General features: G+C 39.5%; 1 protein-coding gene, 1 long non-coding RNA gene and 1 other non-coding gene across 3 annotated transcripts; 2 read left to right on the top strand and 1 right to left on the bottom strand.

Moving 5' to 3' along the window:
• Nucleotides 1-1466: 1466 nt before the first annotated feature.
• LOC121051690 lies at nt 1467-5109 on the top strand. The gene is made up of 4 exons (XR_005806493.1): nt 1467-1593; nt 3261-3443; nt 3552-3681; nt 4551-5109. It is a non-coding gene; the product is annotated as an uncharacterized LOC121051690 (long non-coding RNA).
• Nucleotides 5110-6271: 1162 nt separating this feature from the next.
• On the top strand, nt 6272-11586 carry LOC112184806. The gene is given in 3 exon segments (XM_024323042.1): nt 6272-9107; nt 9582-10325; nt 10328-11586. Coding segments are annotated over 3 exon segments (4839 nt in total).
• Nucleotides 6647-6753, bottom strand: LOC112191133. Its single transcript, XR_002932851.1, has one exon. It is a non-coding gene; the product is annotated as a small nucleolar RNA R71 (small nucleolar RNA).
• Nucleotides 11587-24295: the final 12709 nt, after the last annotated feature.

Genomic DNA, 24295 nt, shown 5'->3' with positions numbered 1-24295 from the left:
ACCAATGTTTGAAAACACCGGGAAAGTAATCGCAAAATATATTTTACTTTCATTTCTGATGTTTGGTTTGTGCATGAATAGGAAAGTAGGTAACATCAACTTTCCAATAATATCCTTATTATCAAAACATAAACAATTCAAGATTTAAAAGTTTCATGGATAAATTTGTAATAACAACCATTAAAACAATCTTTAGAGTAGGTAATTAATGTGCAATTAATGCAAGGAAAATATGAGGGAAAATGAATCCCTTGGGGTGTGACCCCTATTTTCCCTTCATGCATGCAGGAAAGTTGTTTATTTTCTTGGGTGTGCCAAACACATGAAAGGATCAATTTTCATTTCCCAACTTTTTCATTCCGCAAACCAAACGAGGCCTAAATGAAAAGAGACCCAATCCTAGCCAAGGCCATCCCTCAGTCTATTTTGAATCAGGTTTGACACGTTTAGAGAACATGATCTACAATGAAAAGAACAACGCTAAATGAAAGTATGTATGTTAATAAAAGAACGGGTGGTGGATTTTCAGTTGTAGCGGTCCTCTTTCCTTCGGATTTGGTGGTGGGCATAATGCCTCAAATTAGCTGTTATAGATCGAGAATCTAATATCGCCTCTCTATTAAAAAATAAATGTATTGTATGTTAACTGAACAGATTATTGATGTAGGAGATTAATCTTGTTTGGGATTTTGCCCAGAATGATGAATTGGCTGAGTTTAATAAAGTTCAATTTCTAATATAAAAAAACACAGATAAAATTGAAATTGAAGTACACGCGTTTAAAATAGAAGAACAGAGGTTTTAAACCAAAACTTTCCAAGTAAAAAAGAAACAAAACGGATATAAAAAAGTGAAAGAGCAATAAAGTTCCATAACAAGAATAAAAAGGTACAACCCTATCTTTATTAGATAAAGAAATTGACATTTTTCCGTCTAATAAAACCTTTTCTTAGACTAATATATTGCATCTACTGAGGTTTCATTTTGATCCTTTATTTGAACGAGCTACATAATAGGGTGAACAATTCTGGCCTGAGAAGGCAATGGAACCCACTTGCGGTATTCCTGCCATATTAATTCAGTGTGTAATGGTTAATTAGAAAACATAGCCTGCAGAGTACTACATAAAACATAGGATAATATACTTTTTGCACATATCTTCCTCACTACATGGATGCAAGTTTTGTTATGTAAAGATAGATAGATATCTGCTGGGGAAAATCACCATTTTCCAGTTGATAATTGATTATAAACTTTGCTGCACAATGAAGAGGTGTTGGGTCTCTTTCTGCCTGTCCCGCATGAATGAGACCCATCATAGCCCAAGCATTTTGGACTAAATTGGATCGGTTTCCTTCTAGAGGAATGTATTTCTGTATCAACCGAGTGAGAGATATAAAATCAAGACGGATCAAGAACTCGAAGCTTGAATTAATTAATTAATTAGTTACCTTTTGTGGACATGAAAGATAGCCCTCTCCCCAACCGCCGTTCTCTCTCTGCGCCGTAAGTAGAAAACTAACCCCATTGCGCATGGCCTCACTAGTTCTGAAAGTCTTGCCAGCAGCTGCCAATCCTCCTAGCGCAAACCAGGTACCATATATGAAGCAAACTCCCCAATTTCCATACATGTCCAAATGTTTATAAGAGTTTAGTTATTAGTTAAGTTCATCCTGCATACTTTTGACATCCAGAAAGCAAGAGAGATAATTACAGGGAAAAAACGCTCCGAGATTACAGGGAAGCATTTTAGGGTTTTGGTAATCGCCAAAAAAAAAAAAAGAGCTTGCTGCCTGTCCGGCGGCGCCTCCACGTCGACTGTGGGTTCCGGCCTCATCGACGAATGGGTGTTGCCGGACGGGATCGTGGGGGCTCGGGGCTCCGTATATGTTTTCGGCTTCATCCTTCTGGGCCGTATACTACGTTTCTTTCTTCTTGGATGGCAGCGCAAGCGTGTAGGATGGGTGGCTGGGTTTTGACGCAGGCTTGGGGCAGGTGGCCTGAGGCCAGATCGTGGCGGCGATATGCCATGGATTGTATGGCGCTGGCTATCTCTCTGAGATGGGTTGATAGGCGGATCAAGCGGACGGACAAGGTCGTGCGGCAAGGCATGGCGAGTTTCGCACTGGATCTTGGTGTGGATTCGTCTGGATCTGGGATTAATTCTGGTTTCGACCGACAACAGTTGAGGTCGGCGTGGCTTGCTGTGTGGACTGTGTGTTTCCGGCGATGTGAGTTTGACGGGGCAGTGTTATGGAGGTGGGTTGCCGGCGGGGGCTGTTTCATGTTTTTAATTAGAGTAATTGTTTTGGTTAGGTTTTTGATTAGGATTTTGGTTAGGTCTTTCTGGTCATTCGCATGTCCCTACTCTGATGAGCTAGGGTTGGGTCAATTTGAGGTGCCATGGATGTGGTGTCATTCTTGGGACGAATTGGTTTAATTTCGATGTTATCTTATGTTCAATGTGTTGACGAGCGATCCTTGCACGTGGTCTGGTATCTTTGGGACACGGTGTGGAAGAGGGCGTTGGTTTTTCTGGCGATTGTCTATGAGGTGGTATCAGGATTCTCGGGATTTCTTGTAGCCCGAGTGGTTGGGCGTTATAGGTGGTTAGGGGTTCGGCCCTTTCGGCTCATGGAAGTCATTCTTGATGACGGACCCATAACTGGTTTAGGTTTTAGGGAAGAGAGTGGGGAGTTCATGTCCACCACCGGTCATTCCCGTATGGTGTAATTTGGTTATTATCAATAAAGGTTTCTTATTCTCAAAAAAAAAAAAAAAAAAAAAAGTTCATCCTTTTTTTTTTTTTTTTTTTTTTCTTCTGTACTAGGTGAAACTAACATATTTTCATAATCATAGATTGATTCCCTAGAATAGAAACATACCATGAACCATCCGGCATTTGTATATTTTCAAGGTAGTGTACATACCATGATTCCTTATCGTCTTCCTTGTAATCAGGGCGGAATTTTTTTTTTAATATATTCCTTATAAATTATGAAGATATTTTATCCATAAATTATTAAAATATAGCATATTAGTTCCCTCAATGTAATTAATATATTAACCAACCACAACTCAAAATAAATAATTAATATTTCAAACATAAATGCTAGTATAAAACCATTAATTATTTCTTTGCTAATTAGCTGTTCATAGTTATTTTGAATATTTTGTATATACGTTTACGACCAAAAAAAAAATAATTTGATTTGGACCCCCAAAACTTTGGATCCTAATTCTCTTCCCTGCTTGTAAAGTCGGCAAGTTAGGACCGCTGATCGTGAGAGAGCGACTGAGGACTTGGGAGTCCGTTAGGACCACAAGAGCTTCTTTCATCATATTAATGGCATTCATATAATGGACGTTACCTCAATACCTCACTACTCCAAGATATTTGGGTTCCGTTAAACAGCCAACCCAGACTCGGAAAAGGATATGAGGTAGTTGAGAGCTTCTCTCTTTTTCTTTGGTCGGTAACTGGACTTTAACCGGACTTTACGAAATGAGATGCTTTCATTGCTTTGTTGACATTTGGTTGGTTAACGTAGGTAGCCCATCGCGGCGGGCCGCTAACCCCTCATTCCCTCAATAGGACGAACGACGACTCCTGCCGTAGGAGATTACGAATTGGGCTGTCCACACACCGACACACGTGGAATAATCGATCGACTTGTGCAGGTGAGCTAACTCAATTGTTATACAGTTTTAACGAAGGGTTGACCTATTGTGGGGAGAAATAAGTATGCTAGTTTACCTTGGTTTCAGAGTAGAGGCTGCGTGTACTACATGTACTGTATTATTGTGATTAGTTTATTTTGTCCGGAAAATATGACATATGCACCTTATAGTTATTCACCAGCCCTTTATTCAAAAAAAAAAAAAACTACAAATTATCGTCAAATATCATAAAAATTCTTTGGTGTAAGAGTTTTTTTTTTTTTTTTTAATGAATATCATGTCGATATATTAATAACTCAAACCAAAAAAGATAAATACATATCCTCCATCTACCATCATAGGATAGATAAAGAGTTTGTGGTAATAGCACAGTGATACATAGATTAGATCAAATCATTTGACGGTTTCACGCTCATAAACAGAGCCTATATAGTAAACTATTTACTATGTAGCTACTACATAGTAAATAGTTGACTTTGTCTAAACTCGATGACACTTACTAAAAACCTAGAAGCATAACTCCCTAACAAAATAGGGAATTATTGTAATCAAAATAACTAGACTAAAAAATAGGGCCTAAACCCAAGTTCACTTAGGCCCAATTGGTGTAACATTATTGGTTACCCAACAGCCAACACTAGTACACTACAACATATTAACACAAAACGTTGTGATACAACCAGAATAATTTTAACTGCATTCGTTTCAAGTAAATTTCAATTGTCTGATGTATTTAGAATCTCTGGTGAGATTTCAATACTTCAAACAGATAACTCATAATTTCATACATTTTTATACCCTTAGATGTAGGATTCTAGGCTTAGTTCTTGTCATTTTTGAGTCATTTACTTTGTGTTTGTGTTTTGTAGGTTAAACTGAAGAAAAGAATGATTTGGAGTTTAAGTCACGCAGGATTGAAAGGATGCTGGCCATCCTGATCTTCCAAAATTGTCTCTGCTTTGCGTCAACTTCACAGATTAAACTGTACCTTCTCAGAAGGAATTAGCAGGCAAGCCTTATACCATTGGAAAGATACGGATGTTAGCTTTCTAAAGAATTTTACGGAAGTGGATTCGCATTTTTCTGGAGGAAGTTATGATGATTTAAGTGAACCTAGTTCAGGAAGGCAGATTCTGACGGATTTTCGGAATCTGACTTGTGAGGCCCAAGTCCGCTGCTCTTAGCACTTGAATGGAACAAGGCTGAACGTGATTGACATATTTGGAGTAATTTCTTGCATTGACTTTAATAACCCTGCGTTCCTTTGGAGAGAAGAAAGCTATTCCAAGTTGGACTAGAAAACCGAAGAAGCCCAAGTCAAGTAGGATTGAAAAAGAGACATATTCTGCAGAAAACCTAGCACGTTTGGAGAGACAGAATACACAGCATATTCTGCAGAGAACGAGAAGAAGAGAAGCTCTCACCATCGCTGGACCCGAGTTCCTCAATTCTTCCATTGTTTGTTTCATGTTTTCTTTGATTTTAGTCATGTTTTTCATAGTTATGGATTGCTAAATTCCTAAGCTAGGGCTGAGATGAAGCCCCTAGTATGACTATTCTCTTTATTTAGTTGGTTTGCTATTGAATTTCTGGATTTCTATGTTAAATTCTTAATCACCGTTTCAATAGAACTTTTATTCAAAATCTTTGCTCGGGATCAATAAGACCTAGGTTTTGTTTATGAGTTGTTTGGTTGGAAAATATGATGCTTGATCAATGAGTAGATGTTTTCTAGGGTGCCAAAAGATAATTTAATCTTGTGATTTAAGAGTTGTGAATTAAGAATACAAGTGCTTGATCATAGTCGATATTCTTGTTTGCATGATTTCCTAGTTCTTTTGTGCTTAATGGAGTTGAACATGTTTGCTTGAACCTGATCATTAAGTGGAGTAAATTATAGTTTGGCTACTTGAGTTCTATACATGATCAATAAGTTGGAATTCATAAGTTAGAAGAACTTGGCATATGTCTGGGATCAATAAGGCTTATGTACGGAAATCTTTAGTATGAAATCTAGAGAATTCAATGGTTATCAACTAGAGAATAGGATAGAAGTATTAGGTGGTGGATTCAATGCTTTAGCATCTTCATAATCTGTTCTTAAACTTAAAGAAATCTCATTGCTCATTCTTGTTTTTAATTTCAGTTTTCCTTTCTTTAATTAAACCTCAATCATCATAAAAAATCAGTTTGTTTCACTTAAGTATAGCACATTTGTCATAGCAAAATTGTTTCAATCAGTCCTTGAGGGAATGACCTCGTGCTTGCACATCTATCCTACAATTGAATCGTGCACTTGCGAGTACTAAATTAAAATTGACAACAAGTTTTTGGCGCCGTTGCCGGGGACTGACTTAATTCAATTCTATTTGTCAGTTGTGCCATACTTAATTTATGTATAGTTTTTTAGTTTTTCTTTTCTTTTACTTATTTATTTATTTTTTGTTTGTTTTTCTTGTAGGTTTGAATTTTGTTTATGCAAGGTCGTCGATCCCAGAATTTAGATATCATTGTCTACGATCCGGAGATTGAACGAACTCGTAGAAGACTTTTAAGGCAAGCAAGAACTCAAGTACAAGTTGCGGCTCCAATGGCAGAAGATGAAACAAAAGCATTGAAGGAGTTCACGGCTCCTACTGCTCTCACAACATCATCTTGTATTGTTGTAGCTCCTATTCATGCAGGAGTGCGTTTTGAGATTAGACCAGCAACAATTCAGAGTTTGCCTAATTTTTATGGGAAGACGAATGAAGACCCTTATCTCCATGTGGAGGAATTCAAAGACATATGTGGGACTTTTCAGTATGAGATATCAGATGAGCAGATCCGTTTAAGGCTTTTCCCTTTTTCATTGAAAGACAAGGCAAGAAAGTGGCTAAGCTCTCTTCCCCCTGGTTCCATCAATACTTGGGATGATTTGGTTAAAAAGTTCTTGTTGAAATTCTTCCCAGCTAAGAAAACTAATGCTCTCCAAGCAGAAATCTTTGGCTTCTCTCAACCCGAAGGAGAACCTTTTTATGAGAGTTGGGAGCGTTATAAGGATTTATTTTTGAAGTGTCCTCATCATGGATTTTCTAAACCCCAAAAGGCTCAATTTTTCTACCGAGGTTTGAACTCCCAAAGTAGAAGTATGGTGGATGCTACAGTTGGTGGAAGCTTGATGGGAAAGACGGCAGATGAGGCAATTCAAGCTTTTGAGACTATATGTGAAAATTCGCAGCAATATGATCCTTATACAACAGTGCCCAAAAGAGGAGGACTATATGAGGTTAGTGCAAGTACTAAGTTGGAGGAGCAAGTTGCAGCCTTGGCAAGACAAATGAAGAGCCTTACTCCTCTGTTAAATAAGGCTGCAAGGGAGACATGTGCTTCGTGTTCAAGTATTGCACATACCACAGAGGCTTGTCCCGAAAATTTCTTCCAAGATGAGCAAGTCAACATGGTGAATAATTATAGAAGGCCTGTGAATGATCCTTTTTCAAATACATATAATCCAGGTTGGAGGCAACATCCAAATTTCTCTTATAGTAATAATAATCAGGTGCAAATGCCAAGGAATCCTCCCATGCAAAATTATCAAGGGCCAATTGAACAAAAGAAACCATCTCTTGAAGAAACCATGCAGCAACTTGCACAAAATCAGATGGAATTTCAAAAGGCTAATGCTCAGATGCTTCAAGCTATTCAAGAGACCAAGAAAGAGCAGCAAGTTCAATCTCAAGCTATTTCTAAGCTAGAAGTTCAAGTTGGTCAGATTGCCACTGCTTTGAATGAGAGAGAACAAGGGCGTTTACCTAGCCAAACTCTTGCTAATCCAAGGGGTCAATTTGAGAAACATGAGCCTATGAAAGCTGTGATCACATTGAGGAGTGGAAAAGAAGTTGATATAAAAGTTCATAGTCCAAGAGATAAAGAAGAAGTCAAACGGGGAAACCCAGAAATTAATGAATCAGCAGAGAAGGAATCTGCAGAAGGATTGAAGCTGCAACAGCAATCCCGAAAACGTACTGATTCAAACCCAGCGACTTCTAGCACCCCAGAAACTCCTTTACGGTCTAATTCAGAGTCTCAATTTGTTCCCAAACCTCCATATCCACAGTTGCTTCAGAAGCCAACGAAAGATAGGCACTTGACTGAGATTATGGAACTATTTCGCAAGGTGCAAATTAATATTCCTTTGCTTGATGCTATTAAACAAATCCCAGCTTATGCGAAGTTTTTGAAGGAGTTATGCACTAATAAAAGGAAATTTGAAGATCATGAGAAAGTGTTGTTGTCAGAAGAGGTCAGTGCCGTAATTCAAAGAAGACTCCCTCCAAAGTTGAAGGATCCGGGCAGCTTCACAATCCCTTGCACAATTGGTGATCATTATTTTGAGCGTGCTTTGATGGACTTGGGTGCAAGTGTTAACCTGATGCCATACTCTCTATATTTGAAATTAAAGCTTGGTGACCTGCAACCAACATCAATCTCCTTGCAATTTGCAGACCGATCGGTCAAGAGGCCAAAGGGAATTGTTGAAGATGTGTTAGTGAAGGTTGATAAGTTCATATTGCCTGCAGATTTTGTCATTCTTGAAACTGAACCAGATGCTTATTCAAGTGAGGATGTACCAATCATTTTGGGTCGTGCGTTCATGGCTACTGCTGATACCATAATTAAAGTAAAAGATGGACTTCTATCTATGACAGTTGGTGACATGTCCGTGGAGTACAAGATTTTTGAAGCTGGTCGACGTCCCTCTGACGACGGTAAATGTTTTATGGTTGATTCAATTTCTCCTATTACTCATGAATCTTTTGTTTTGAATTCATCTCAAGATCCACTTGAAGTATGTTTGACACAATCTGGAATGGATTTTGATGCCAAGAAAGAGGTTGATGAGTTAGAGAAGCTTCTTAATGTTGCACCGGTTTTTGAATCAAGAAAGTGGAACCAATTTGAGTCTTTACCTTTATCCACAAATAAAGTTGTGCCTTCCATTCAGCAAGCACCGAAGTTAGAGCTCAAGCCACTGCCACAACACTTGAAATATGTATTTTTGGGTGAATTTGAGACACTTCCAGTGATTATTGCTTCGGACCTTTGTGAAGAAGATGACAAGAAGTTGTTGCAAGTTCTTCAAGGTCACAAAACAGCGATTGGATGGACAATTGCAGATATTAAAGGTATAAGTCCTACAATGTGTATGCACCGAATCCATCTTGAAGACAATATGAAGCCAACACGTGATGCACAAAGGCGTTTAAATCCACCAATGAAAGAAGTTGTGCGTTCTGAAATTTTGAAGCTCCTAGATGTTGGAGTTATATATCCAATTTCAGATAGTCAATGGGTTAGTCCAGTTCAAGTGGTGCCTAAAAAGTCAGGAATAACCGTTGTGAAGAATGAAAAAGATGAGTTAGTGCCTACAAGGATGACTACGGGTTGGAGAGTATGTATTGATTACCGAAAGCTCAACACTGCCACACGCAAAGACCACTTTCCATTACCCTTTATTGATCAGATGCTTGAGCGATTGGCGGGTCATAGTTATTATTGTTTCCTTGACGGCTATTCAGGGTATAATCAAATTCCTATTGCACCAGAGGACCAAGACAAGACTACATTTACTTGCCCTTTTGGTACTTTCGCTTACCGGAGAATGCCTTTTGGATTATGTAACGCACCGGCTACCTTTCAACGATGTATGATGAGTATTTTCTCCGACATGGTGGAGCGATTTATTGAGGTATTTATGGACGACTTTTCTGTTTTTGGTTCTTCTTTTGATGATTGTTTGCTTCATTTAACTCTAGTGCTCAAAAGATGTCAAGAAACCAATCTTGTGCTAAATTGGGAGAAGTGCCATTTTATGGTCAAGCAAGGTATTGTGTTGGGACATATTGTTTCAAGCAAAGGCATTGAGGTTGACAAAGCAAAAATGGATTTAATTACCAATCTTCCTCCACCAACAACAGTAAAGGGAGTGCGTTCTTTCCTTGGCCACGCCGGATTTTATCGGTGTTTCATGAAGGACTTTAGTAAAATTGCAGGACCCTTGAGCAATTTATTAGCAAAGGATGCAGAATTTGTGTTTGATGAAGCATGTCTAGAGGCATTTAACAAGCTCAAGGCCCTCCTAACTTCAGCTCCTATCATAAAGCCTCCGAATTGGAATTTGCCGTTTGAATTAATGTGTGACGCATCGGATTATGTGGTGGGTGCAGTTTTGGGGCAGCGTATAGAGAGGCTTCCTCATGCTATTTATTATGCTTCAAAGACTCTAAATGATGCTCAGCTTAACTATTCTACCACCGAGAAAGAGTTGCTTGCGGTTGTATTTGCTCTAGACAAGTTCCGGTCTTATTTGATTGGTTCCAAAGTAATTGTCTTCACTGATCATGCTGCCCTTAAATATTTACTTGCCAAGAAAGATGCCAAGCCTCGATTGATCCGTTGGGTTCTCTTACTTCAAGAATTTGATTTGGAGATAAAAGATAAAAAAGGAAGTGAGAATGTGGTTGCAGACCACTTGAGTAGATTGGTGCATGAAGATGATGAAGTGGACTGCCTTCCTTTGAATGAAAATTTTCCTGATGAACAATTGTTTATGGTACGTGATTCTCCTCCTTGGTTTGCTCATATTGTGAACTTTATTGTTACTAAAAAATTCCAGATCATTGGAGCAAGCAAGAGAGGGAGAAATTTCTTTCAAAAGTGAAGCATTATATTTGGGATGAACCATATTTATTCAAACATTGCCCAGACCAATTGATTAGAAGATGTGTACCGGAAAATGAGTTTCAAAGCATTCTTCGTTTCTGCCATAGTTATGCTTGTGGTGGGCATTTTGGAGCCAAGAAAACAGCGGCTAAAGTTCTTCAAAGTGGATTTTATTGGCCAACATTATTCAAGGATGCTTTTGAATTTTGTTCTTCATGTGATCGCTGCCAACGAATGGGTAATATCTCCAAACGTGACATGATGCCCTTGAGTAATATTTTGGTGGTTGAATTATTTGATGTTTGGGGAATAGACTTCATGGGACCTTTCCCTCAATCCTTTGGCAATCTCTATATATTGGTGGCAGTGGATTATGTATCCAAATGGGTTGAAGCAATTGCTTGCAAGACTAATGATCACAAGGTGGTACTCTCCTTTCTCAAAGACAATATTTTTGCTCGTTTTGGCACTCCTAGAGCCATTATAAGCGATGGAGGACTACACTTTTGCAACAAGCCATTCGCATCACTTATGAAGAAGTATTCCATCACTCACAAAGTCGCTACACCTTACCACCCTCAAACTAGTGGTCAAGTTGAGATTTCTAACCGGGAAATTAAAAATATTTTGGAGAAAACAGTTCGCCCGGATAGAAAAGATTGGTCTCAACGGTTGAATGATGCTCTATGGGCATATAGGACAGCCTATAAAACTCCAATTGGCATGTCGCCATATCGCTTAGTTTTTGGGAAGGCTTGTCATCTTCCGGTGGAGTTGGAGCACCGAGCATATTGGGCAATCAAGCACTACAATTTTGACATGAATGCAGCCGGTGAACAGAGAGCATTGCAGCTGAATGAGATGGAGGAAATTCGTAATGAGTCTTATGAGAATGCAAAAATTTACAAGGGGCGCACCAAGAGGTTTCATGATAAAGTCATTCGTCAAAAGACATTCGAACCAAACCAAAAGGTGCTGCTATATAACTCTCGGCTGAGACTCTTTCCAGGAAAACTGAAATCTCGGTGGATGGGTCCTTTTCTGATTACAAAGGTGTTTCCTCATGGAGCAATTGAAATCAAGAACTTGAGGAACAACTCAATCTTCAAAGTGAATGGTCAACGTCTCAAACCTTACTTGGAGACATCTTTTGACACCAATGAGCAGCATGTTTCCTTCACTGATCCTCCAAATGAATGAGCTTAAACTTAGTCTGGCTGAAGACATAAAACTTAGCGCTTGTTGGGAGGCAACCCAATGATTGTTGGAAGAAGAGGAGTGCGTGTTCAGCAAGAATGAGGCTTCTAATCGTGCTCACATCTGCTACCTTCATACCAGGGACGTTTCCTAACTCTTTTCTTCTATTTTCGTAGTTCTTTTTCATTCATTAGTTGTTTTGGTCGTGTTCTGTCCCCTTACTGTTATTGCTGCACTGCTGTTTTATATTCGGGGATTGCAGTATGCACTTCAATCCTGCGACTGATTTGTTCTTCACATTGCGGACAATGCTCAATTTAAGTTGGGGGTGGGATTTCATATTTTTATTTTATTTTAGGTCTGTGTTCGGTGTTTTGTTTTAACTTATTTAAAAAATAATAATAAAAATTAAAATAAAAAATTTTTGCGTTTTTTTATTGGGTTTTTAGTTTTGTTTGTGAGTCTAAGTCTTAGGGGTCTTCCAAACACTATGATGAGCATGAACTTCTTACGGATAATATTATGGTCTTAAGATGATAGCAAGCATGTATTGATTCATGATTTTAAGTAATTGTTAATAGATTTTTATGACCATTGTGCTCAACTTGTCGTGCATTGATGGTTAGATTGGTGTAATGATTGAAATTTGATTGATGCATGCTAGGATGAGTTAAACTTGATTTAACCCTGTGAGAATTTGAGCCTATATATGTGCTTCTCTTTTCTGAGTGAATTAGAATAGATCATCCTATTTTCTTGACGTGGATTTTGCATGATCTCATCTTTTATTCATCTTGGTCAAGACTCGGATTCGACTTGCATATTTTATACAAGGACAAATGCTAGAACTTGCCCCAAAGCCTCTTGAAGCGTATGGTTGAATTGCATGATGGACGGGAAAGGATAAAGGCACTAGGATTAATCACCAAAGCCGAATAAAGCCTGTGTCCCTTTAATGCACACAAGTTGTGCAACCCCTAGATAAACCCTCTTGAGCCTACATTAAGCCTTTTCTTTTGTCAACCACAAATTCCTTACCTTTTAACCTAGTATAGTTATATCTTTACCCTATTCTAAGGAGTTAGTGGAGCAAAATTTTCAGAGATTCATTATGGTTCAAGGTATTTTGTAAGCAAGTATGGGGGAGTGTTATTGTAAATGTCGATCCAAGGAAGAATGAAAAAAATATATTGATGGCTATCGAAAAGAAAAAAAAGCCAAAGAAAAAAATCGAAAGTAAAAAGAAAAAAAAAGAAGAATTTCCTTGGATTCGATAAGTTGTTTTATATATTATGGTGTTTAGAATGAAGCAAAGGCCCAAAAAGATGACATCCGGCCTTAAGAAAAAGTTTTTTTGCTTCATGTGTTTCGAGTTTCATTGCCTGAGGAAATTCATTGAAGTTCTTATCTCTCTACATTATCATTCTAGTGCTCTACTAAGTTCCTTAGAATTTTTGTGATTCCCCGATCCTTTCTTTCTTGAAACCTACACCCATACCCCGTTACAACCCTAAATAAAGACCTCTTTGATTTTTGAAGTTGTGCATTCGATTTGTGGAGACTTGTGCAGAGGGTGAGCATATGGTGTCACTGGCCTTTCATCTGAGTTTTGGCATTCCTTTCATGAGATCATAATTATTAAAAAATATTGTCAGAAAAGCTTTTCTTTCTTGTTGTCATATGTGAGCTATTTGTTGCCTTTATACATCATTCCTCTCACATATAACTTGAGTGAAAATGGAAGCTTATGCCATAGTCAGAAAATCATGAGTGGAAAGAAATTGAGTGCATCCTTGTGAGAAATTGAGTTGACACTTGTTTGAAACATGAGGAAGTTGGGTTTCTTTTGTTGCATTGGTTTGATCGTTCTTGCACTAAATTTTGAGCATGATGGTCATCAAAATAGATTAGCTTTTGAGTGAAGTGTGAATTTGCTATTGTGCTTGCCTGAATCTTGACTGACCGTACTTGTGGGCAATATAAGTTCTCTGAGATGTTTGGAAGACATTAGGTCCGTGCTTTGAGTCATATTTATTTTTCTTTCTTGTTTGCTCGAGGACTAGCAAAACCTAGTTTGGGGTATTGATAACTCATAATTTCATACATTTTTATACCCTTAGATGTAGGATTCTAGGCTTAGTTCTTGTCATTTTTGAGTCATTTACTTTGTGTTTGTGTTTTGTAGGTTAAACTGAAGAAAAGAATGATTTGGAGTTAAGTCACGCAGGATTGAAAGGATGCTGGCCATCCTGATCTTCCAGATTGTCCTCTCTTGCGTCAACTTCACAGATTAAACTGTACCTTCTCAGAAGGAATAGCAGGCAGGCCTTATACCATTGGAAAGATACGGATGTTAGCTTCTAAAGAATTTTACGGAAGTGGATTCGCATTTTTCTGGAGGAAGTTATGATGATTTAAGTGAACCTAGTTCAGGAAGGCAGATTCTGACGGATTTTCGAATCTGACTTGTGAGGCCCAAGTCCGCTGCTCTTAGCACTTGAATGGAACAAGGCTGAACGTGATTGACATATTTGGAGTAATTTCTTGCATTGACTTTAATAACCCTGCGTTCCTTTGGAGAGAAGAAAGCTATTCCAAGTTGGACTAGAAAACCGAAGAGCCCAAGTCAGTAGGATTGAAAAAGAGACATATTCTGCAGAAACCTAGCACGTTTGGAGAGACAGAATACCAGCATATTCTGCAGAGAACGAGAGAAGAGAAGCTCTCACCATCGCTGGACCCGAGTTCCTCAATTCTTCCATTGTTTGTTTCATGTTTTCTTTGATTTAGTCATGTTTTTCATAGTTATGGATTGCTAAATTCCTAAGCTAGGGCTGAGATGAAGCCCCTAGTATGACTATTCTCTTATTTAGTTGGTTTGCTATTGAATTTCTGGATTTCTATGTTAAATTCTTAATCACCGTTTCAATAGAACTTTATTCAAATCTTTGCCCGGATCAATAAGACCTAGGTTTTGTTTATGAGTTGTTTGGTTGAAAATATGATGCTTGATCAATGAGTAGATGTTTTCTAGGGTGCCAAAATAATTTAATCTTGTGATTTAAGAGTGTGAATTAAGAATACAAGTGCTTGATCATAGTCGATATTCTTGTTTGCATGATTCCTAGTTCTTTTGTGCTTAATGGAGTTGAACATGTTTGCTTGAACCTGATCATTAAGTGGAGTAAATTATAGTTTGGCTACTTGAGTTCTATACATGATCAATTAAGTTGGAATTCATAAGTTAGAAGAACTTGCATATGTCTGGGATCAATAAGGCTTATGTACGGAAATCTTTAGTATGAAATCTAGAGAATTCAATGGTTATCAACTAGGAATAGGATAGAAGTATTAGGTGGTGGATTCAATGCTTTAGCATCTTCATAATCTGTTCTTAAACTTAAAGAAATCTCATTGCTCATTCTTGTTTTTAATTTCAGTTTTCCTTTCTTTAATTAAACCTCAATCAATAAAAATCAGTTTGTTTCACTTAAGTATAGCACATTTGTCATAGCAAATTGTTTCAATAAGTCCTTGAGGGAATGACCTCGTGCTTGCACATCTATCCTACAATTGAATCGTGCACTTGCGAGTACTAAATTAAAATTGACAACACAAACCATGTGAACACAAGAAGTTTGAAACTTATAGCCATGTGACCACATCACCTAGTTTGTACTATATACAAAAGGTGATCTACTAATAATGATTTGAGAAGATAAATACTACTTGAAGACTTAATTCATTGTCATTTTGTACACTCAATTGAAAATTGTGATTGATTTGATGTGTACATATCTAATTTCTAACAACTAGCAATATGGAATGTGATGTATTCTTATTCAAGATAATGACAATACACCATCACCAATAATAGCATTTTACAGGCAACAAGCTACATGAGTCACTACACTAGTATTGGTTGTCATTGATTGATCACTAAGATCGATCATGCATGATTTTCAGTTTATTTCATGCTACTCTTTAACTAGTACCAACAAGATATTATTATTATTATTTTATTTTATTTTTATCGAAAAATGTCAATCTATTCATTAGATTCAGCAAATAGAACAAAAACGAAACATCCCTATAGGGTCAACGGAAAGAATCGTTCCTTAGAGCATCCTAAACTTCTATCCTAAAAAAGTATAGGAATCCAGCGTACCCCCAGTATACCCACATTTTAAGAAATCCATGCACCATTATTCTAACAAAAACTTAAAAACCTCAAAGCAGACATAAAATGGTTTCAACTAAGCCTCTAGTTTTTACTACCCAAACAAAAATTAAACAGTACTATGGGTCATAGAGACCCAATCCATCCAACCTCATAGCAGAAGGGTAATCCAGTCCACTTGAAACCCTACACCAATGAGCCCAAAGTTGAGGCGCACAGACCAGTTCAATGCCCAAGAGGCCCAGCCACTCCAAATGCAGGCCCAAAGAGTAGGGCAAACCAAATCTCTAGCCCATGGTTTAAATGTATTAATTTTGCACAGGGTAATGTGTGAAGCGTTAGTTCCAAAGTAATACATTGAGTTATCCCAAAGGTAATAGAGGTGATAGTGGCATCCATAAATGGGTTTATTCATCCATCATTTTGCTGGTGCCTTATAGGCTGCAGAACCTTAATTATATGGTGAAACTAGTGCTGACAGCTAGCTCACCAAAACATGCATGTTTGTGTGTCGAAGATCTAAGTACAGATGGCACATGAAACAAAATAGGTCAATAGCACATGTTAGATGTGGCTAGGTAAAGTAGAGCTAGCATTCATGGGGACCTGAATGGCGGCATACGATGTGGACCAAGTCATTTTGAAAAAGAAAAGATAGCGTACGACCGCACTAAAATATAAATTGCGCATGGTCCTTGTCTCCTGAGCATATACGTGTATCACAATTATGGATAAGAGTATGAAGGTGTATGCATGAGTACACGCGTGTATCCAAAGTACTTGATCAACAGCGCAACTAAGTGTGAATCATGGCTCTGTCTATGCAATAGGTATATGTGTAAACATATGATGAACCCAATGATAGACAAGCAGAAAATATTAGACTTAGCTTTTCCTTTGAGAATGCCAGACTGCTGTTCGACGGACTTGCCGTTGAGTGAGCGAAGCAGAAGCTGCTGGGTACAACGCTAGTAAAAGAGATTAAAGGTTGATGATCTCAACAGGCCGTTAGCGGTGGCTCCTAGCACTGTTGGCGGATGGTGCTCAGGGAGAGTCGCTAGCTGTAATAGAGGTTTGCTCAGCGGGGATCACTTGGCTGAACCTTGGCCAGTGGAGCTTCCACCTAGCCATAGAGCTTAGCAGTGAAACCTCAGCGGTGATGGGCTACCCCGCGGTGATAGGGTATCCAGCAGTGATTCTCAAAGGAGGCCAACCAGGGGTGAAGCCCAATGGAGAAGTTCAGCGGAGCGGAGCTTTGGTGAAGGTTTGGCTAGCGGTGATGATGGTCAGCGGTGGTGGAGACTCAGAACTCAGCGGAGCTATGCTCAGCGGTAGTCGAGCTTGCCCAGCGGAAATGGTTGGCGAAGGGAGCTTTGGTTAGCTGTGGCGGCCAGCGGAGAAGGCCAGCCTAGGATAGGTCAGCATAGTCGAATGGAGGCCGCTGGTGACCGGAGGAGCGGAGCCTTGTGCTTACTTGGAGCTCGACGGAGATTTGACGCGAGCTCAGCGGAGGATCGAAGTTCGGCGGAAAACTTAGAGCTCAACCGAGCCATATGCTTAGCGGTTGCCGGAGCCATTGTGTAATCACCGGTGCCCTGTCCGTGCAGCTTTGGTCTGCGGAGGTTGCCTGGGCATGTCGCTGGTGGGGAGTAATGCAACGAGGAAGACGAGGCTTTGTTCAAGAAAATGGGTGTCCAGAGGATTATTCTGGGTGCCCAGAGTATTTGGCGACTGTTTTTTTTTTTGTAGGTCAGCGTTGACCTTTTGAGATGGTTGTTGACCAACCTTGTCAGCGTTGACTAGCTCTCCAGCATTGACCGGAGTTGGTTGGCATTGACTGAGCTCAAGTTTTGACTTGAAACCTTGCAACTTTGTAAGTACTGGGGGACAAATTTATGTTTGAATTTTTTTTTGTTACCGCCAAGGATGGATAGCGGCTGATGTAAGGCTTGATTGGAAATAAAAGGCAAGGAAGGTTGAGTGCTTCTAGTGCCAATGTTAACGTCAGAGATCTGAGGGGGTCTCTAGTTAGCTTTAGAGAGAGAGAGAGACACACGAGAAGTATAGTGGTTCGTCTCCGCCTTAGCGAGAGACTAAGTCCACTTGAATATTGTACTATGTGTGTTTGGGCCTTGCAGCCCAAGGAGATTACAAAGTGTGTAATGAGATCTCTTGAGTTGTGGGAGGAGGCATTCCTTTTATAGGTGAAGGAATGCTCTTCCTTTACATGGTTTCTGATGTGGGACTCAAATATCACTATTCTAGTATAAAAAAGCTATGTTGTGAGGGCAACTTGACAAAGCCAGGAAGGTGGCTTCCCGGAGACGTATTTGCCACTTCCGGATACCGTAGCGTAGCTTGAATATAGGGCTACAAGATGCAAGTAGTGGTTGGATCCCATGAGGGTGTTGTTTATGCTTGGTGAGGTAGCAAACTATCCATGTATAGTGAGAGGTATCTACAACTACCAAATACAAATCAAAGGAAGTAAAGAAAAGGACCCAAAAGGAAAATAAGAATCCATAAATGAATCTTAAACAAAGTAACCAACGAAAATCAACAAGATGAATTGTGGAGTCTTAGAAGATTATAAGAAATATTTTTTCTCACTCAAGAAGAAAAGCTAAATTGCTGCTGAGACTCAATATATTTACGATGGCTACTAAGAGTCTTTCGACAATGCTACTGATAGTTCGTAGCTGACATTTTTATTGAGTAAGTACACTTACAAACTTTGATACTTACTCTGACTATACTCACTAATGTTATTTCTGACCGTCAGTATACTTACTAACATTGTTACTGACCGTCAGTATACTTACTAAAAACAATAACAAAAAAGGAATTTGAATAAGTATAATCAAAGCTCTAATTGTAATTAAAATTAAGGTTCTATAGAAATGACAATATCAAGGTACCATTTATTATAAAAAGGTAAGTAAACTATTACATGCAAGTTCCTCATAAATTGACTCAAAATAATGAAATTTCAAAATTCAGTTGTCCCACTAGGTCGACTTCAAAGACCATATTGAACAAACTCATCCATGTGTTGGAAACCTCAATAGGAGCCTTGATCTGAATATATAACACAAGAAGAATAATCATGAAGTGAGTACTTCCACAAGAAGAATAATCATGAAGTGAGTACCTCCACAAGACCATATTCACAAATGTTACTGACCTTCAGTGACAAAGGGATTAGCTAATCAATACACAAGAATCTTAAAATTCAACCACAAAAACTAAAAGTAAATGCTTCAAACATAACTGCTACACACAAACATTCACTAGTAACAACAATCACACAATTGTTACTAACATTCAATAACAAATCAAATATCATTACTGATGGTCAATAACAACTCAAACATGGCTACTGAGGTTCAATAACAATTCATATATGGTTACTAAAGTTCAATAGTAAATTAGATATGGCTATTGAGGCTCAATAACAAATCAGATATGCTTACTAATTGTTAATCGCAAACCAGATATGCCTATAAGGGTTAATAGAAAACCATACACACCTATATGGGTCTAGGTTTTGCTACTAAGGATCAGTAGGAATAAAATAATCCTATTGTAGGTCAGTAGGATCATGTCAATTGCTAATGAGGGCCAGTAGGGATTTAGTAGATAGCTAGAGTTCCTAAGAACTTTACCGTCATTATATGTAATGGTAATAAACTATGTAATATGAACAAAACATCTACCTCAGCCACTGGATACAAATTAAAATACCCTGCAAGAAGAGACTTGAATTAACCAATTGCTTCATGAAAACAGAACGGTGAAAACCTAAACACCAACGATTAAGTAAAATCAGATGTATTAAGTATTAACCAGGAAAAAGAACAATAAATTATATATATTAGCTAGCATTTGATTTCACACCATGAACATAATAAAAATTAAGTTTGAATTAACAAGACAATCCACAAGCAAAACAACCCATTGTGAATTTCAATAGAAATGGAATTGAAAAATTCAAAATACAGAAAAACATACCTCAAAGTGTTAGATCTATAATTCAAAGTTCATGTATGAATGAAAACTTTAGATTCATCGCCTTGATTGATCTCAATCTCGATCCGAATATCGATACCGATCTAGATCTCTTCTCTCTCTGGCTTACAAATCAAATTTCATATTTGAGTGAGATTTTCAAATTCGTCTCCTTGATTGACCCGATCCAGATCTGTTCTCTCTCTCTCTCTCTCTCTCTCTCTCTCTCTCTCTCTCTTCTCTCTCCTCTCTCTCTCTCTCTCTCTTCTCTCTCTCTCTCTCTCTCTCTCTCTCTCCCTCCCTCCCTCCCTCCCTCTATTTCGTCTGTCTTCCTCATGTGTGTTAAGGGACATTTTCGTTAGTAAAAATAAAGAATTTGGAAGCGTGTCTACATGACTCACCGCAAGGAAATAGGTCCCTTGGACTCTGCGCGTGGGAATTATTTGCACGAGATTGTAGTTATAAGTAATTTGCTATAAAATTTAATACTTTGAAGTGCTATAGGATTTTCGGTGTTCAAGCCTTGCCTTGTGAATCTTGATTAATGATTAAATATTTTTTTTTGAAGAATCAATTTTTTTTTTTTTTTGAGAAAAGAGATAACTTCATTCAGATATCAAGGGCCAGAAGGCTCATACATCCAAAACTGTCTTACACGAAACTCATAAATGGTATAAGCTACCAGATAAAGGACAGGCTACCTTCACTGTTAACACATTCGCTCAATTATTGAGCCTAAACACAAGAAATAAAATCCACCTACTAACCTCCCGTGAAGTAGTAACCTAGTCGCCTAGAGACCGCAATTGGTGTACAACTAGAGATACTAAGATGCAAGTAGTAGAAATTCAACTTCTAGTGAAAGGCAAAGGAAACTGGATAGATTAAATCTTTCCTTTGCCCTTGTCCCTAGGGCTAGGATCAGTTCCAGTACTAGTAGGATAAGTAATCTTCAAGGGAGTACCATCTAGCTTCTTGTTTGCACGTTGAGTCTTATTCTTGCTTCCAAGAGGCCTACCAGACTTCTTTTTCAACGAGACCAAAGTGAGGTCGCCATCCTCCTCAAGGAGACCAAGTGCCTCAGCAGGCAGTGTTGGAATCTTGCCACCCAAGATTGTTTTAAACTTCTTGGGACTAGGATGGCAAGCACCACCACACTCCCGCTTTTTGGACGGCAAAACAGATTGGTGCTTCTGTGTACCTGGAGTAATAACAATGTCACTAGAAATAGCCAGTTCGGGAACCTCACCTAGACTTTCGTTAACTTCTAAACCGTGCGGCAAAGTAAAGGCTGCCACCCCAGTATTGACTACTGTTGGAGCCGAGTCACTGGGAGAAGAAAGCTCTGAGGTCGGGCGCTCCACTCGACGAAAACCAGGCTGCTTCTTCCTTGGGACGGTCGGGAAGGAGAGAGAAGGTCTCCCTGATGTTTAGCAGAGAAGGCAAAGGAATTCCCTGAGGTTGACACTCCGGGGAAGTGTAAAACCCTAGGTGTAGGGTTTACTGCAGTGGGTTCCTCACAAGAAAGGCCAGCATGTGTGAGCAAACCACATTGAGTGCATCTCCCCCGCAGATGCTCAAATTGAAACTGCAATATGGGTTCAACCCCAGTATCTAGGAAGACTTGTCTTTCCAGCAGGATCGGTTTAGATATGTCATGAATGAATAAAATCCTAATCACCCCTTCTTAAATTCCTTCTTGTCATACTCCAAAAAACCGCCCAAAAGGTTGCCAATCAAGGTGAGATTCTCGGGTTCTTCATACAGAGGAGGTATGCCAGAAACCCTAGTCCAGATTCGCAGATGTTTAAATGGACGTTCATGCTTAGGGTTGACTCCATCGTACACTTCAAAACAGACCGGGGCTCGGTCAAAACACTATACGCCCCCTCGAAGAACCTTGTTTCGATCACGTGCAGCAGCGAAAGAGAACAACAACAGGTCCCCAGGACGCTCTTGAACCCTAAACTCCTTATCCATCATCCAGGTTCGGTGGAAGTGAGACATGAATGCCTTTGGGTCTATGGGTTTCCGAGTCAAAGGCTTTCCGAGGAGAAAAGATTGGGAGGACTTCCGCACTGGACCTCCGCCGATCTTCCCCAGGTCAGGGGCGTGTCCTCTTTCGGCCAAGGCAAGCGAGGCAACAAACTCGCCGTTACCGCGTCAATGGATGCCATAGGTAGAGAGAGAGTAGGTAAAAGGAGATGGAGAATGGTGAGGGAGGCTAGGAGGCTGGCAACTAGGGTTGAGAGAAAAACTCTCCTAGGGTTTTTTTTTTTTGCTTTTTTGAAGAATAAATTAATAGAGGGTGGTGTGGTGAGCAAATTGGAGGGTACAAAGGAGGGAAAAACTGAGCTCTCTGTACTTTTTTAGTTTTCTTCTATTCCAACTGGCAGCTACTGAAAAAAGACCGTATAGGGAGAACTTTTCGAAACTAGGGTTTGCCGCCTCTATTTCTAGGGTTTTCTGCAGTACCGATCTCCGGCTACAATAGGTGCTCGACACCTTGCCTTCACACCATGAATTGTCTGATTTGGAATTGTCAAGGTATTGTGAATAGAGGAACTCATCATGCCCTCAAGATATTGATTCAGAAGTACAAGACACTTTCTTAGTGAAACCCATTGCACCAAACAGCAGCATAAGACACTCTTTCGATCGATGGGACTCCCATCGCTCATTTTGATTGAGTGGATAGAGCAGGAGGTCTGGCATTGCTGTGGGATGATTAGATCTTTGTCCAGGTGAGTGATGTGAACAGGTATTTCATTGATGCGATGGTGAAAGGGCCAGACAATGTGGAATGGCGTTTCACCAGATTTTAAGGGCATCCGGAGACTGGTCAACGCCATGTCTCTTGGGACGTGCTGCGATCTTTGGCCAGAGATCCAGCGGAGAGATGGGTTGCTGCTGGAGATTTTAATGAGATCCTGGAACTGGGTAAAAGTCAGGTGATCGGCTTCGGAGTCAAGGCCAGATGCAGGCATTCCGACAAGCTTTGGCGTACTGTAATTTGGAGGACATGGGAGCTGCCGGTGGTATATACACGTGGAGCAATTCCGGCACCAAAGAGCATTTGAACAGAGGCACTTGTTCACCAGCATGGAGGATAGAATTTGGTTTCTCTAGGGTGGTGAACTTGCATCCTAGTCATTCTGATCATGTTCCCATTCTTTTGGAGGTGCATCGTGAGCCACAGCAGCTGGAGAGGCAGATGAGGCGATTCTGCTTCGAAGAAGTATGGTGTGCTCATGAAGGTTTTTGAAAGAAGGTGGAGGAAGTATGGAGTGAGCCTTATAATGGGAACCCTATGTTTCAGTTATGTCGGAAAATAAGAGGAGTTGGAAACCAGTTGTTGACTTGGGATCATACTGTTTTCCGAGGCCGGAGGAGGAGGTGGAGGTAGTTCGTTCGCAGCTTAACACCTTATTACAGAAGCCCTTTGATTAAGATGACCAGGAAGCTAAACAGCAACTCTCCAGAAGATTGAACGAATTGATGTCGATAGATGAGACTTACTGGCATAAACGATCACGTGCAATATGGCTCAAAGATGGAGATAGGAATTCCAAATTTTTCCATTAGAGAGCCTCTAATCGACAACAAAAAAACAAACTCAAGGGTCTCTTTGATGAAAATGGTGTCTGGCAGGACTCACAGAATGGGATCGATAAAGTGGTTTTGGATTATTTCCAATCTATTTTTAGTTCTCAGCCTTCAGACTTGGAAGCTCAGGAGATGGTACTACAAACCATTGCGCCAAGGGTCACAGATCGAATGAATGAGACCTTATTGCCCGTATAGCATGGAGGAGATTCGGGAAGCTCTTTTTCGAATGCACCCTTCCAAAGCTCCAGGGCCTGATGGTACGTCTCCTTTCTTTTTTCAGAATATTAGGACTTGATGGGTCATGAAGTGAGTATTGCTGTTATGTCTCTGTTGGCTAACTTGGAGATGCCCCCGGATTTGAACTGTACTCATGCGGTTTTGATTCCAAAAATTAAGGAAGTGGTGAATATGTCGCACTTGAGACCCATAGCTTTGTTCAATGTCATTTATAAGATTGCATCCAAAGTTGTTGCTAACAGGTTGAAGACCTTTCTACCAGTTCTTATTTCATCTCAACAGAGTGCTTTTGTACTAGATCGCCTAATCTCTGATAATACACTTGTGGCTTAAGAGGTGGCTTACTACATGCATAAATTGAAACGGGGTCAGGAGGGCTTTTTGGCTCTTAAGTTGGACATCAGCAAAGCCTATGATAGGCTGGAGTGGAGTTTTTTTCGGAAAATTATGCTCAAGATGGGGTTTGCTACTGGGGTGGAACTGATTATGTTTTTTCTATCCACGGTATGTTTTTCCTTTCTCATTAATGGCAATGCCAGAGATTTCATTGCTCTGCAGCGGGGTCTGAGGCAAGGTGACCCTATATCGCCCCACTTCTCCTGCTATGTGCTGAAGGTTTATCGGCGCTTATTTCTCATGCTGTTTCTAGTAGTCAATGGCAGGGGTTATGTATATGTG

The sequence above is a fragment of the Rosa chinensis genome, chromosome 2, assembly GCF_002994745.2.
Source record: "Rosa chinensis cultivar Old Blush chromosome 2, RchiOBHm-V2, whole genome shotgun sequence".
Classification (NCBI taxonomy): domain Eukaryota; kingdom Viridiplantae; phylum Streptophyta; class Magnoliopsida; order Rosales; family Rosaceae; genus Rosa; species Rosa chinensis.
Note: the sequence above shows the minus strand (reverse complement) of the source record. Positions and strands in the feature narration are given on the sequence as shown.